We start from the raw sequence: 12,428 nt of genomic DNA on the forward strand, positions 1-12,428 counted from the left end.
GGGAAACAGGGGGAAATGGGCCTGAACCAGGACAACGCTGGGCATTGGATTCTTCCAATTATCTACGACCAGACCTTCTATGATGCAGCAGTGTACGCCTCTCCGATGCCAATGCCAGGCAATGCTATCCCGCCCAGGTACAAAGGAAAGTTTACAAATATAACACGGACGCACAGCCTGGCTCTTACAGGCTGTTGTGCTATGTACCTAGTCCCCTCACTCTCTAAGCAGCAGCAGATTAGGCCAGGAGAAGTCTGGCGGGGTCCTCGATGTAGCTCTTGACGACGTTCAGGAAGGTGACGGCCTCGCGGCCGTCGATGAGGCGGTGGTCGTAGGTGACGGTGATGTACATCATGGGGCGGATCTCGAGCTTGCCGTTGACGACGACGGGGCGCTCCTTGATTCCGTTCATGTTGAAGACGGCGGCCTGGGGGTAGTTGATGACGGGGGTGCCGAAGAGGGAGCCGAAGATGCCGGGGTTGGAGATGGAGAAGTTGCCGCCCTCGAGGTCGGGCATGGTGAGCTTGCCGTCGCGAGCCTGTAGTCATGGTGTTAGCTTCTTTTCATATGCTTTTGATGTGTGAGTGCAGGGGACTTACCTTGGCAGCGAGCTCAGCAACGCCGCGCTCAATGCCGATGATGTCGAGGCTCTCGACGTTGCGCAGCACAGGGGTGATCAGACCCTTGGGGGCAGACACGGCGATGCTGATGTCGACGTAGTCACGGTAGGTGATGACCTCCTTATCGGTGTCGATGGAGGCGTTGAGCTGGGGGACCTGCTGGGCAGCCAGGCAGGTGGCCTTGGTGAAGGCACCCATGTATCCGAGCCTGACGCCGTGGCGCTTCATGACGTCCTCCTTGTTGCGCGCACGCCACTCCATGAGAGCGGACATGTCGACCTCGTTGATGGTGGTCAAGGAGGCGGTCATGTTCTGGGACTGCTTGAGCTTGGCGGCGATGGTCTTGCGCATGCGCGTCATCTTCTCGACACGCTCGCCGCGGGAGAAGAGGCCGGCGGCGCCGAAGGGGGCAGCCTGGGGCGCGGGAGCAGACTCGGCAGGCTTCTTCTCCTGCTTAGGAGCGGGGGCAGGCTTGCTCTCCTCCTTCTTGGGAGCCTCGGGCTCCTTCTTCTGCTCCTGGGCGGGAGCGGGAGCTGCCTCGGAGGATTCGGCAGGCTTGCTGGCCTCGGGCTTGGACTCCTCCTTCTTGGGCGCAGGCTTCTCGCCCTCAGGGGCGGCGCCGGTCTCGACGCGCGCAAGCTTCTGCCCAACCTCGACGGTGTCGCCCTCAGCAACGAAGAGCTCGACGATGGTTCCCTCCTCAGAGGCGTTGACGGCAACGTCGATCTTGTCGGTCTCGATGCTAGCGACCTCCTCGTCGACCTCGACACGGTCGCCGACCTGCTTTGACAGAGAGGCAATGGTGCCCTCCGTGATAGACTCGGCCATCGGAGGGACGACGATGGTCATCTCGCCATGCTGGATGCGGGTGGAGGAGAAGGAGCGGTATTGCGACGAGGTCAGAGCAGGGTAGGAAGCTCGGGGTATCGTTCTCGTGGCGATGGATCGGACGGTGGTCGTTTTTGAGGCGACGTTGGGAGAGATGTGAAGGCGGGCTGCGCCGGCGACTCTGGACGTCGTGGAGGGCCTGGCCAGGCGGCCGGCGGTCTGGAGCTGGGAGCGCATCATCTTGGAGGTTGAAGGTTGAATGAGCGACTCCTCAAGATCAGGGGTGCATCGAAGGGCGGGTTGGGAAAGGTGTTGAACGTGTTGATGACTGTGTTGCGAACGAGAGGGTCCGGAAACGAAGCAAAATTGGCGAGGCAAAATTGGGCAAAGAGCTCTGCCGTGACGGGTGACAGAATGCGCCGCCGCTTTACTGGGGGTAGCTCCTTCCTACCTGAACTGTTTTGGGACCTTGTGACCCTGCTAAACATAGCTTTGCCAAGCTTAGAAGGTCCTTGTGACCACAAATACAGCGTCTATCATTTCATGAACTAACTCTACTACTTTTCCATCATTAAAGATCATCATCTACAGATACCATTTGCTTCTTCTACTACTATTCTCTCTTTCTGTTTGCTTTAACAAGGTCGAATTTCCTTAAAGCAGCCCGCCGTTGTGGGAAGAAATCGGAAGTTCCGTGGCGCCGGCTGGTCCCTGCTTTCAAAAGACGTTGCGTCATTGGCCAATCGCCCTTTCGCTTCCGAGATTTTGACAGCGGCCGGAGCCAGGGTACGTACCGCCCCGTCTTCATGCCCGCCGACCTGCAGGGGTTTTCGGCTTCTCTTACTCATCCCTTACCCGGCCAGACGGCTTCTTACCCTCCGACCCCTAAGCTGATCGCCCCTGTTGTTGTTTATCTTCGGTAAATCGTTTGTACGCGGTGGAGTTTTTGCATCTTAGTCACCAATCATCAGCGGGGCCTCAGCACGTTCTTGGTCAAAAATGGGTTTCGGCCGCAACATCCGACGCTTACTTTTTCGTGCCTGCATCGGATGGATCCGATTCGACGACTTGTTGTGATCAACACACTTGACCGCGACGCTGAAGATGTTCGTCACGTCTGCGCCAAGGCGTCATTGTTGTCCAGCCTGCAATTCGGATACATAAGGTAGTATCACTTGTTGAGTTCCCTTCATATAAAGCGTCAATAACATATGTCCTGCCGCCTTGTCGATCAAATACAACGCGAGAACATGCCTCCGCCGAGAACCACATTTAACATAATTTGGAAAACACCAAAAGACTAGGAAAATAGCTTGATACAAAAGCTTGTATTTGTAAACGTCTCGCGGAATCATTGCTAGTCAGTCCCTCCCATAGAGAAACTGTCTTAACATGGGGTCGCCGTATTCTTGCTCAAGGGTGCCTCAAGGAGTTTACAGGTTGTACCTGAACGCCTTGTCCTGCACGTCTGTCAAGTCCGAATCAACAGCGACGCCCATCTGCACCGCCTGTTCGCCTCCATCATGTCCGCCAACCATGTACTCATAACGGCCCTCACCCGCACGTCTATCTCTCTTGGCATTCTCCTTCTTGATCGCGAACCCGTACACCGCATACGTCACGATTAACGCGACCCAGCTGGCGATACTGAGGATACAGCCCTTGGTGTACCTTGGCGCGTCGGACTCGGTCCACGCCTGCGGGGAGACGATGCATCCGATGCAGTACACGATGAAGAAGCCCGCACTAACCACGCTCTTCTTGGTGTTGCCCTTGACGTTCGACGCCATCATAGCCGCCGATGAGCTGAGGAGCGAGCTGCAGCAGGCGGCGAGCCAAGTGCTCGCCACGATGCCCCATTCGTAGCCTTTCGCCGGAAACGCGAGCAGCATCGTAGAACCTAGCAAAGGGACCAGGCACAGGCCCATGGAGGTGTACACTCGGGTGCCGGGGAAGAACCTTGGCACAAGGGCGGCCACCCAGATCGTTACGAAGCTAATGGCACCGCCAGGGAGGCCTACCAGCATGGTCTGGAAGGGCGAGTATCCAAATCCGTTGACGACAAGCGATGAGAACTGTTCAAAGTCAGCCACAGCTCTTACGGAAAATTCGCAAAACTTACCTTAAGAATTGGCGTCGTCAACGTGATACAAAGCGCCATCATGAAATACATCCACACCATCGGCTGCTTCAGCGCCTCTATCATCTGCTTCGAATTAAACTCCGCCCGATCCCTCGTGCCACGATCAACCGCCAACCGCAACGTCGCCACCTTCCTCTCCCTCTCATTCAAAAACCACGCCGTCGTCGTATCCCTCGGCATCATCACGCAAAACACCACACCACACGCCGCCGTCAACCCTCCACGAAGCAAAAACATCGCCCTCCACTTCTCAATAACCATCTCCTTCGCGCCGCCGATGCCGTACATCATCAGCGCGCCGAGGATCTGGCTTACGCCCGACATGGACACCCACGTGGCCACGCGGATCGGGTGCTCGCGGCGGCGGTACCAGTTGGACGTGATGATGATGAAGGCCGGGGAGACGGCGCCCTCCGCGAAGCCGAGGAAGAAGCGCGCGGCGGCGAGGGTGTGGAAGTCGCGGGTGGCGCCGAGCGTCATTTCGACACCGCCCCAGATGATGATTGTTACCCCGACGAAGAGGGTGATGGGCAGCCGGGACATGAGGTAGGCGGCGGGGTACTCGGAGCAGAGCTGGCCGAAGTAGAAGAGGGAGATGACCCAGGAGAAATCTTGCCCTGTGAGGCGGAGGTCTTTGCGGAGGCCGAAGACGGAGGCGTAGTTGATGGATTGTTTGTCGAGGTCTGATTCGAGATGAGGTTAGCATATTTGATGCAGAGGGTGGTTGTTGATAGGGATAGTACATTGGAAGAAATAGACAAAAGCCATCAGAGGCATCAGAACTCTGTCGAGCTTCCGCACGAGAGCGCGCTCCTCTTCAGGGCTGATTTGCTCAAACGCGACGTGCTCTTCATCTTGTTTCTTCGTCATCTCAAGCTCCTCAGCCGTTGGGGCGAGCTGTGCATCGTCCGGCTTGGTTGACATTGTGTTGTTCAAATTGAAGGTTCAAAGTTGTGCGTTCCAAAAGGTTGGCTGATTCGGTGGGATGTGGATTTCAAGGTGCGCGGCTTTGGGAGAGTTTTAATGACGTCCTCACCAACGGAACCTGGGAGGTGTGAAGACCAAAACTCTGAGTTTGATAGAGCTGGACCTGTTATATACCTGATGAAGTTGTCGAACGGGTCATAGACAAAACGGCAACTTGGTATGCTCAGAGACCCCTAAACCCCGGACCTGTGCAACGCGGGGGGCTGCCCCAGGTCTCTCCGCACATCCGGGGAAGTAGCCGCGACCACGGCGCTAGCCAAGAATTGGCACGAGTCTTAGTTGCTCTCTGTCTCTGGGGTAAGTCAGAAGGACGTTCTGGGACAGGTGCCGCTTGTTGAAGCCGAAACAAATCCCTGGCGCGTGGCTCTTTCGGTGACAACATCCGAGGCGGTGCTCATACCTAGACCACACTGATGGCAATGCATCAGTCTATAACTTGAAGGGGATCACTTGGCCCAGCCACTCACGTACACTCCGCGAAGCGACTAATGTTAAACAGATACATTAATTCTGAGTAAAGAGTAGAAGGGGGGCAACTTGAGAGTTAGGAAGCAAATGATTGTCAACCATTCGTGCAGATACCCACGCTCCACTCAACAACCGATTTGAGAAAGAGCTCACCGGAAGCTATGCTTAGTTGCCAGACACTCACATGCCGCCGCCGGATATTTTGGCGATGGATTTGCGAAGTCGTCTGGTACCGAGCACAAAAAAAAAAACAGGCGAGTGGCTACGGACCAGTGAACCCGCGCTACAATGAAATACTTTACATTCAATTGTTCATTGTGAATTCAAGGACCGTTATTTTGTGCAGAAAATGGGTTTACCTGTGCCAAATATCTCAGGCTGAGGTAGCTTGGCATTCGCGAGCTTCCAATCCGGACTCAATGCAACGGGAAACCGGAAATAAACATAGGACGTTTGGTAGCCTAGGTAGTCAGATGAGTTGGCTATTAGGATTGTTGTGGGACAATACCCCGTCATCGTCCAATGACCAGTGGCTTTCACTGGTGAAGCGCCAGCCTGATTTCTTGCCAGACGCAAAATCAGGCTGCGCGCCAAGACAACCCCTCTTTCACACTTTCGATTATTATTGACCATTTTCCTTCGTCTTCGAGGTGTTCGTTGATAGAGCCCATCGAAAAAGGCCTCCTTCCGTGACGAACTTCCGATGGGTCAGTCACCATGGCTACCCAATCTCGAGGCCTCCGACGCGAAGACTTCCAGATCGCAATAATCTGTGCTGTCAGCTGCGAATACGATGCCGTTATCTTTGCCTTCGACGAGATATGGGATGGGGCTGAAGTCCAGCTTGGGAACGCACCTGGGGATTACAACAAATACACCGTTGGCCGGATCGCAAATCGCAACGCCGTCCTACTCTTGCTTTCGGGAATGGGCAAGGTCAATGCAGCAAGCGCAGCTGTCAGCCTTCGATCGAGCTACACTGAGATCAAGCTAGCTATTCTGTCTGGGATATGCGGAGGAGTACCCGGTGTCGGTACCGATACAGAGCTTCTGCTTGGGGATGTGATTATAAGCAGGTGCATCGTGCAATACGACCTGGGACGCCGGTATGCCGACAGGTTCGTTACAAAAGATACAATCGAGGACAGCCTCGGAAGGCCCCATGAGAGCGTTCGCTCTCTCACTGCTGTCTTCGAAACGAATTCGGGGCGCGACAATTTGCAGCGCCGAACGAACGAAATACTGGAGGAGATTCAGGAAAAGACATTCCACAAAGGAAATCTCTACCAACGCCCTTCCGAGGCGGAGGATCGCCTTTTCGAGCCAGGGTATCTCCACAGGCACTATGGTTCTCGGTACTGCGAGTGCACGGAACTCGGAGCGTGCGAAGCTGCTCAACAGGCTTCGTGCGATGAACTTCAGTGCGATTCCTCCCGACTCTTGTCTAGGCCTCGCCACCGAAAAAGAAAATTCCTGGACTTGGTATGTGATGACAGGGCTCACGAACTTCGCATTGTGGTTGGACGGCTAGGATCGGGCGATACCGTGATGAAGTCCGGGCTAGATCGCGACCACATTGCCGGGGAGCAAGGCCTTGTCGCGTTTGAGATGGAGGGGGCTGGCATTTGGGACCATTTCCCGTGCATTGTTGCCAAAGCGGCCTGTGACTACGCAGACAGCCACAAGAACAAGAAATATCAGAATTTTGCTGCGGCGAGAGCAGCCGCGGCATCGAAAGCAATTCTGGAAGCATTCCCGTGCATAGATTGTCCGCCGCAATGTAAGCAACCGACCTGAAGTATAGAACGATTACTGATAAATTGAGGTTTTTAGCGAAGCATGCTAAAAGATCCGACGTCGTGTCAAGTACTGAAGCCGTATCAAACATCCAAAGTGCTACCGGACGCGATCCAGCGCTTGAGAAGAGTCGTAGGAAGTTACTCGAGTTGCTTGCCGCAGACCATGAAACACACAAGAACTTCAATCCTAAAAGAGTCCCGGGAACATGCGAGTGGTTTCTTAAGGACCAAAGATATCGAGAATGGCTTGAAAGCACCACATCGAGCATCATCTGGGTTTCTGCCGGCCCTGGTTGTGGGAAATCTGTGTTGGCACGGACTCTGATAGATGATGGCCTACTGTCGACAAATCCAACTAGCACAACGGTTTGCTACTTCTTTTTCAAGGACGGCGACGAAAGACGCATCAACAGTTATGACGCACTCTCCTCAATCTTGCATCAGGTCTTCACTAGAGATCAGTATGAGTCTCTCGTTTTCCATGCAGACCATGCTTATAAAAACTATGGAGCCAGCCTTCGAAACAACTTTAAACAACTCTGGGAGATATTAATAGCTTGTGCAAGTCAACCCGAATCCAGGGAAATTGTCTGTGTCATAGACGCCTTGGACGAATGCCGCAAGGAAGGCCGTGAAGACATCTTCGAGGTGCTCGAATCATTCTATTATGGCGAGCAGAAGCGTGCCATGTCGTCGAGGCTCAAACTTCTTATCACAAGCCGGCCATATGACGATCTGGAGATGTCCTTTGAGAGGATGGCGATTACAAAATCATATATCCGGCTGGATGGTGATGATAAGTCCGAAGAGATTCGTCACGAGATTGACCTCGTCATTGACCACAAGGTCAACGAGTTTGGCCGAGACTTCCACGAAAAGCATCGCCGGGCAATCTCAAAAAAGCTGAAAGCTATGGAGAACCGAACCTATCTCTGGCTTCATCTAACACTCAGCATTATTGATGAAAATCCAAGTGCACACGGCAAGCCCTCAAGTGTTCACATGCTACTTTCTCGTCTTCCATCTTCAGTAGACGATGCTTACGAGAAGATTTTAAGCCGTATCCAGGACGACAAGAATGAGAAGCAAGCGAGATATCTTTTCAACATTATTCTTGCTGCCACACGACCTTTGACACTCGACGAGATCAATTGGGCCCTGACATTACAGGCAAAGGATTTCATGAACCAAGACGAATTCGAGGACGATCTATGGCCTCGCGAACGTTTGAAGGTTACAGTGAAGAATCTTTGTGGTCTTTTTGTCAGTGTCTTTAACGAGAAAGTTTCGTTCATTCACCAGACGGCCCGAGAGTTTCTCACAACAACATCTGGACTGTCAAGCACTTGGCAGGGTACTTTTGACATGTTTTCCGCACATGGCAACTTGTTCGTATCTTGCATTCGTCTTCTGTCACTGCGTTACGTCGAAGCCATGGATCATGATGTCTACGGTTGGAAAACCCCTTTTGTGGCATACGCTGCTCACAATTGGGTGCTACACTTCAACTCACAGGAAAGCGGGAAAAGAGACAAATTCTGTGAAGCTGCTCGTAGGCTGTGCCGTACATCATCAAAAAAGCACCAAAGTGGGCTTGGTACATGCACGACCAAACCTCATACGAAGAGGAAGACATGCATTTGCGGAACTGCACAGATTTAACTCTTGCAAGCTATCTAGGCTTGTTTGAGGTGGTGGCGCATATGCTTGAGAAGGAAAACATTGAAGTTGACTCAGAAGGGGGTTTCTATGATACAGCTATCGAAGCTGCAGCTGCAGCGGGCCATCTCCCACTTGTCAAATTACTCATTATGTGTGGCGCTGGTTGGGACATTGACGGTGAACGCTTTTCAATGGCCCTTGAAGTCGGTATCATTGAAAGACGTTTAGAAGTGGCAGAATGTCTTTTGGTACACAGAGGAGATCCGATTACCCAAGAAGTCATCATAGCCGCAGCAGGAGATGGCGATGATAGGCAACCTATTGCCTTGCTGATAGAACACGCGCGGGACGAGGTCGAGATCAGCGGGGAAGTAATGATCGCTGCAGCTGTGAATAATATCGGTGGAGACGATATCATCGCTTTCCTGTTAGACAGGTGCAGGGAAAAAGTTGATATTACAGAGGAATTGCTGGAGATCGCAGCAAGTAATATGGGCTGTGGGGACAAGATTATCTCCTTACTCCTAGAAAGGTGTGAGGATGAATTAGATATTTCGGGGAGAGTAGCAGAAGTCGCAGCTGGTAACCCTGACTGTGGATACCGGATCATCACTCTATTTCTGGAAGAGTACGGAGATAGTTTCAGTGTTACGCCAGCAGTTATCGAGAAAGCTACGGAGAACATAAAGGTGCTGTCAATACTTCTGGAGGAGCGTGGACACGAGATCGAGGTCACACTACAGATGATTACAAACACAGTCATGAATCGTTCGTGTGATGAACAAGCCATGGGTTTATTACTAGAGAACCGTGGAGATGAAGTTGAGATCACGCAAGGGATTTTCGTGGTTGTAGCCGCATGCGGATTCGAGGCTCAGATGAACTTCTTATTGGAGAAGTACGAAGCTTGCCTTGAATTGACAAGTGAGCTCATTCAAGCCGCAGCTGGAAATTGGTATCAAGGATCGCAAATAATGGCCCTCTTGCTCGACAGGTATGGCGGCGAGGTAATGCTTACGCAGGAAACCCTCATAACGGCAGCGATGAGGTGGCATTCAGGAGACAGTTTGGCTTTGTTGCTAAACCGGGGTAACAGCGATGTCAAAATCACGGAAGAAGTTATCGTGGCTGCAGCTTCGAATCGACACATAGGGCCAATGGCATTCCTCCTGAAAGGGTACGGAGCCATGGTTGAGATTACAGAGGAGGTTACCTTAGCAGCGAGAAAAAACCCTCACGGAGAAAATATCATTGGCCTGCTCCGAGAGAATGGTTGGGATGAAATTAACCCGTATGAAAGGTACTAGGCGTTTTGGAGATCCAGAAGTAGGGGATAGAATGTGTGTTTCTCAGACCCTAAAATTCCTAGCAACGCATGATCACCATCATAGCTGGCTTCAGATCTTAAGTTGATTAACACGTCTTGTCGTTTGATATGGTGCAAGGTAGCTCGTACAAGAACCTAATTTCTCATGGCTATCAAACTTATGTAGAGGCAAACAGATACAGGTGCAGCCGATGCCCGTACGCTGTAACTAACTCGAATTGAGTCGAGGCCGTTCTCGCCTATCATCTCTACCTTGGTACTCAAGCCACGATTGGGCACATGCTACGACGAACCCGGAAGTCGAATATAGATGAGTCTCACGACTGGTTTCCCCACGAGATCTGGTTCTCTAATGCCTCCCAATCCGTCTGCTCAACCCCTGTGAACGAGAAGCCAGGCGTATGATACACCCAGTATAGGCTATTCTCCCCTTCCAACGGAATGCTAGCTAAGTCCGCGCCGCTGAATCCAAAGCTCTGCTGATCATCCTCACCACAGGCCTGAGCCCCGTCCACATCTCCGGATCGCGAACGCGGTCTCTCCATGGCATTGAGTGAAGCTATAGTCTGTTCAACAACCCCATAGCCGCTCTCAAACGAGAAAGGCTTTGCCAACATGTCCGTCAATGACTGCTGGGGTGTTTGCCCAGTACCATGCTGCACAGGTAACGCTAGGTGCACACACATCTGGTCCAGCTCAGCGAGCCGATTCGCCGCTGCACGGTTCCCCAGACCGACTAGATATCTCAGGATAGATCTGGACCCGTCAATTCCCTTGAAACCCAGATTCTTCCCCGGGTTGATAGCCTCGACTAGCACGAAGATGTACCCCACTGAGAAGGTAGCATCCAGATCATGAAAAGCGTTCTTTGCCAGAATCTCTTTCTTTCGGAGTTCCTGGAGAATGACGAGAGTCTTACTAGCTGTCTCAACACATATCTCAGCAAGTCGTACTAAAGCTGGGCTGACTTCGTTCCGAGCGTCTTCGCGTTCTGGGTCTCGGCTGTTACGGGCCATATACAGTAGAATGGGTCTGACGGTATGTATGACCGCCTGGCAAAGTCAGTCAGATATTTACCTGTCCACGTGTGTCAAGATATCTCACCATATAAACAGATGTATACAAACTCGAACTAGTCCTTGAAGTTGTGGTTGGTGCGTCCATGAACGGACGACCAGCGACTAGTACGCCTGCTGGCCTGATCTCCATAAAATACTCAGACGGCATCGTCTTCTCGACCTCGTAGAGTGAGTGAAGAATATTCTGGACATTGTTGATGAACATAGTCTCGGGATCGTCTTTCTGAGAGTGGATGGCTACCGACTCGTTAGTACTGAGACCCTGACTCCTTCCTGCCTGGCTTCAGAAGTATATACTTGAGGTGATTTTCCCAGTCAATCTCGCTGTCTTGACGTTGACACCTAATGCTGTTGCCGACGGAAAGCCGAAAATTTCGTATGGCGGGGCTGTGGTGATGGCGTAGTCTTCGATGGACATGGGATATCCGCCAGCTGCACATAATCTCCTAAGGCATTCTCAGCCAACCAATCTCCATTCAACTCACAGTTGGGACATACCTTTCCTGCATGTAGATAGACCACCAAAGCCTATTACGATGCACGTTATCTGACCGCCTGAGACATGGCGCTGAGTTTGCCCTGTGCATGCCATGACTGATGGCGAGCCTCAGCGCGGTGTTAGACTACGACGGCCCATTGTTAGTCATCGTATCTGTGAAGCCCAATGTTTCGTCAACTCACGTGCAAGTAGGCATCATCTTTCCGGTCCGCGATTTGGAGGTAAAGAGCTGTCAAAGCCATCACCTCGACTCCAACGATACCATGCTTCCTCAAATCACTCAGCAAAGGAGTCCGCTTGACCGCCTCCTGAAAGAACCTCGTCCCTGGAAGATCCCCATTTTCATCATCCCTACTTTGGAGTAGCCTACCCACAGCAAATACCAAAAGGGCTTCCACAATCCAGATCTCAGTAAGCCTCACATTTGTGCTGGTTTCTTGGTACAACACGGCGAGGTTATCCGAGAATGCTCGGACATCAAATAATTGCTGCGAGATGCCAACATTGAAAACGACAGTGTCCAACATTGCATGCGCCTCCTCTTCCGTGGGCCAAGGACCAATAGCCTCAAGTAAGCCGCGACGATCAATGTGCGGGAGTGGAGTCACGCCAGTGTTCGTTGACGGACTCGCAGCGGAGCCCGGGTTCGAGCGAGAAACAAGAAGCGTCTTGATTTCGGAGCCGAACGTTTCGGACGAGGAAAGGGCTGATTCGGGAGCAATGGCTGTCGGAGTCAGTATCCGAGGGTCGACGAGTTGTGCAAATGGACAATTGTGATAGGTCCACTCACCCCTTGCAGTTCGCGCTGGTGAGGACGTGGGCGCGGGCAAGACCTCCACGGCGCGTATCCTCTCAAACGTGGGGGAGAACGTGGGCTGAGACATTGAAGGGCGGAGATCTTCTGGAGAAAGCAAGCTCACTGAGATGCAAGTGTCCTCTTGCGGACCCCCACGCGCGACATGAGGCGTTTCCGCCGCCTCGTCTGGAGGCATATGCCACCCAGGCGATGCCGGCTG

At 52.6% G+C, this 12,428-nt stretch overlaps 4 protein-coding genes across 4 annotated transcripts; 1 reads left to right on the top strand and 3 right to left on the bottom strand.

Annotated features, from left to right (window-relative positions):
• Nucleotides 1-238: 238 nt before the first annotated feature.
• CGGC5_v013134 (Dihydrolipoyllysine-residue succinyltransferase component of 2-oxoglutarate dehydrogenase complex) lies at nt 239-1,688 on the bottom strand (the record flags this gene model as incomplete). The annotated part of the gene is made up of 2 exons (XM_032027718.1): nt 239-538; nt 600-1,688. The coding sequence occupies 2 exons, from the start codon at nt 1,686-1,688 to the stop codon at nt 239-241; spliced, it is 1,389 nt and encodes a 462-aa protein (XP_031875951.1).
• A 1,193-nt stretch (nt 1,689-2,881) lies between these two features.
• Nucleotides 2,882-4,515, bottom strand: CGGC5_v013135 (putative transporter; the record flags this gene model as incomplete). Its single annotated transcript, XM_032027719.1, has 3 exons — nt 2,882-3,523; nt 3,571-4,274; nt 4,335-4,515. The coding sequence occupies 3 exons, from the start codon at nt 4,513-4,515 to the stop codon at nt 2,882-2,884; spliced, it is 1,527 nt and encodes a 508-aa protein (XP_031875952.1).
• A 1,248-nt stretch (nt 4,516-5,763) lies between these two features.
• Nucleotides 5,764-8,209, top strand: CGGC5_v013136 (Vegetative incompatibility protein HET-E-1; the record flags this gene model as incomplete). The annotated part of the gene is made up of 3 exons (XM_032027720.1): nt 5,764-6,826; nt 6,880-8,070; nt 8,148-8,209. 3 exons carry the CDS (start codon nt 5,764-5,766, stop codon nt 8,207-8,209), a joined length of 2,316 nt encoding a protein of 771 aa, XP_031875947.1.
• Nucleotides 8,210-10,151: 1,942 nt separating this feature from the next.
• PUT3-0 (Proline utilization trans-activator) lies at nt 10,152-12,296 on the bottom strand (the record flags this gene model as incomplete). Its single annotated transcript, XM_032027721.2, has 6 exons — nt 10,152-10,886; nt 10,939-11,150; nt 11,211-11,359; nt 11,412-11,536; nt 11,595-12,136; nt 12,203-12,296. 6 exons carry the CDS (start codon nt 12,294-12,296, stop codon nt 10,152-10,154), a joined length of 1,857 nt encoding a protein of 618 aa, XP_031875953.2.
• Nucleotides 12,297-12,428: the final 132 nt, after the last annotated feature.

Source organism: Colletotrichum fructicola (assembly GCF_000319635.2).
Source record: "Colletotrichum fructicola Nara gc5 chromosome Unknown KSG_Nara_v1_contig08, whole genome shotgun sequence".
Lineage (NCBI taxonomy): Eukaryota > Fungi > Ascomycota > Sordariomycetes > Glomerellales > Glomerellaceae > Colletotrichum > Colletotrichum fructicola.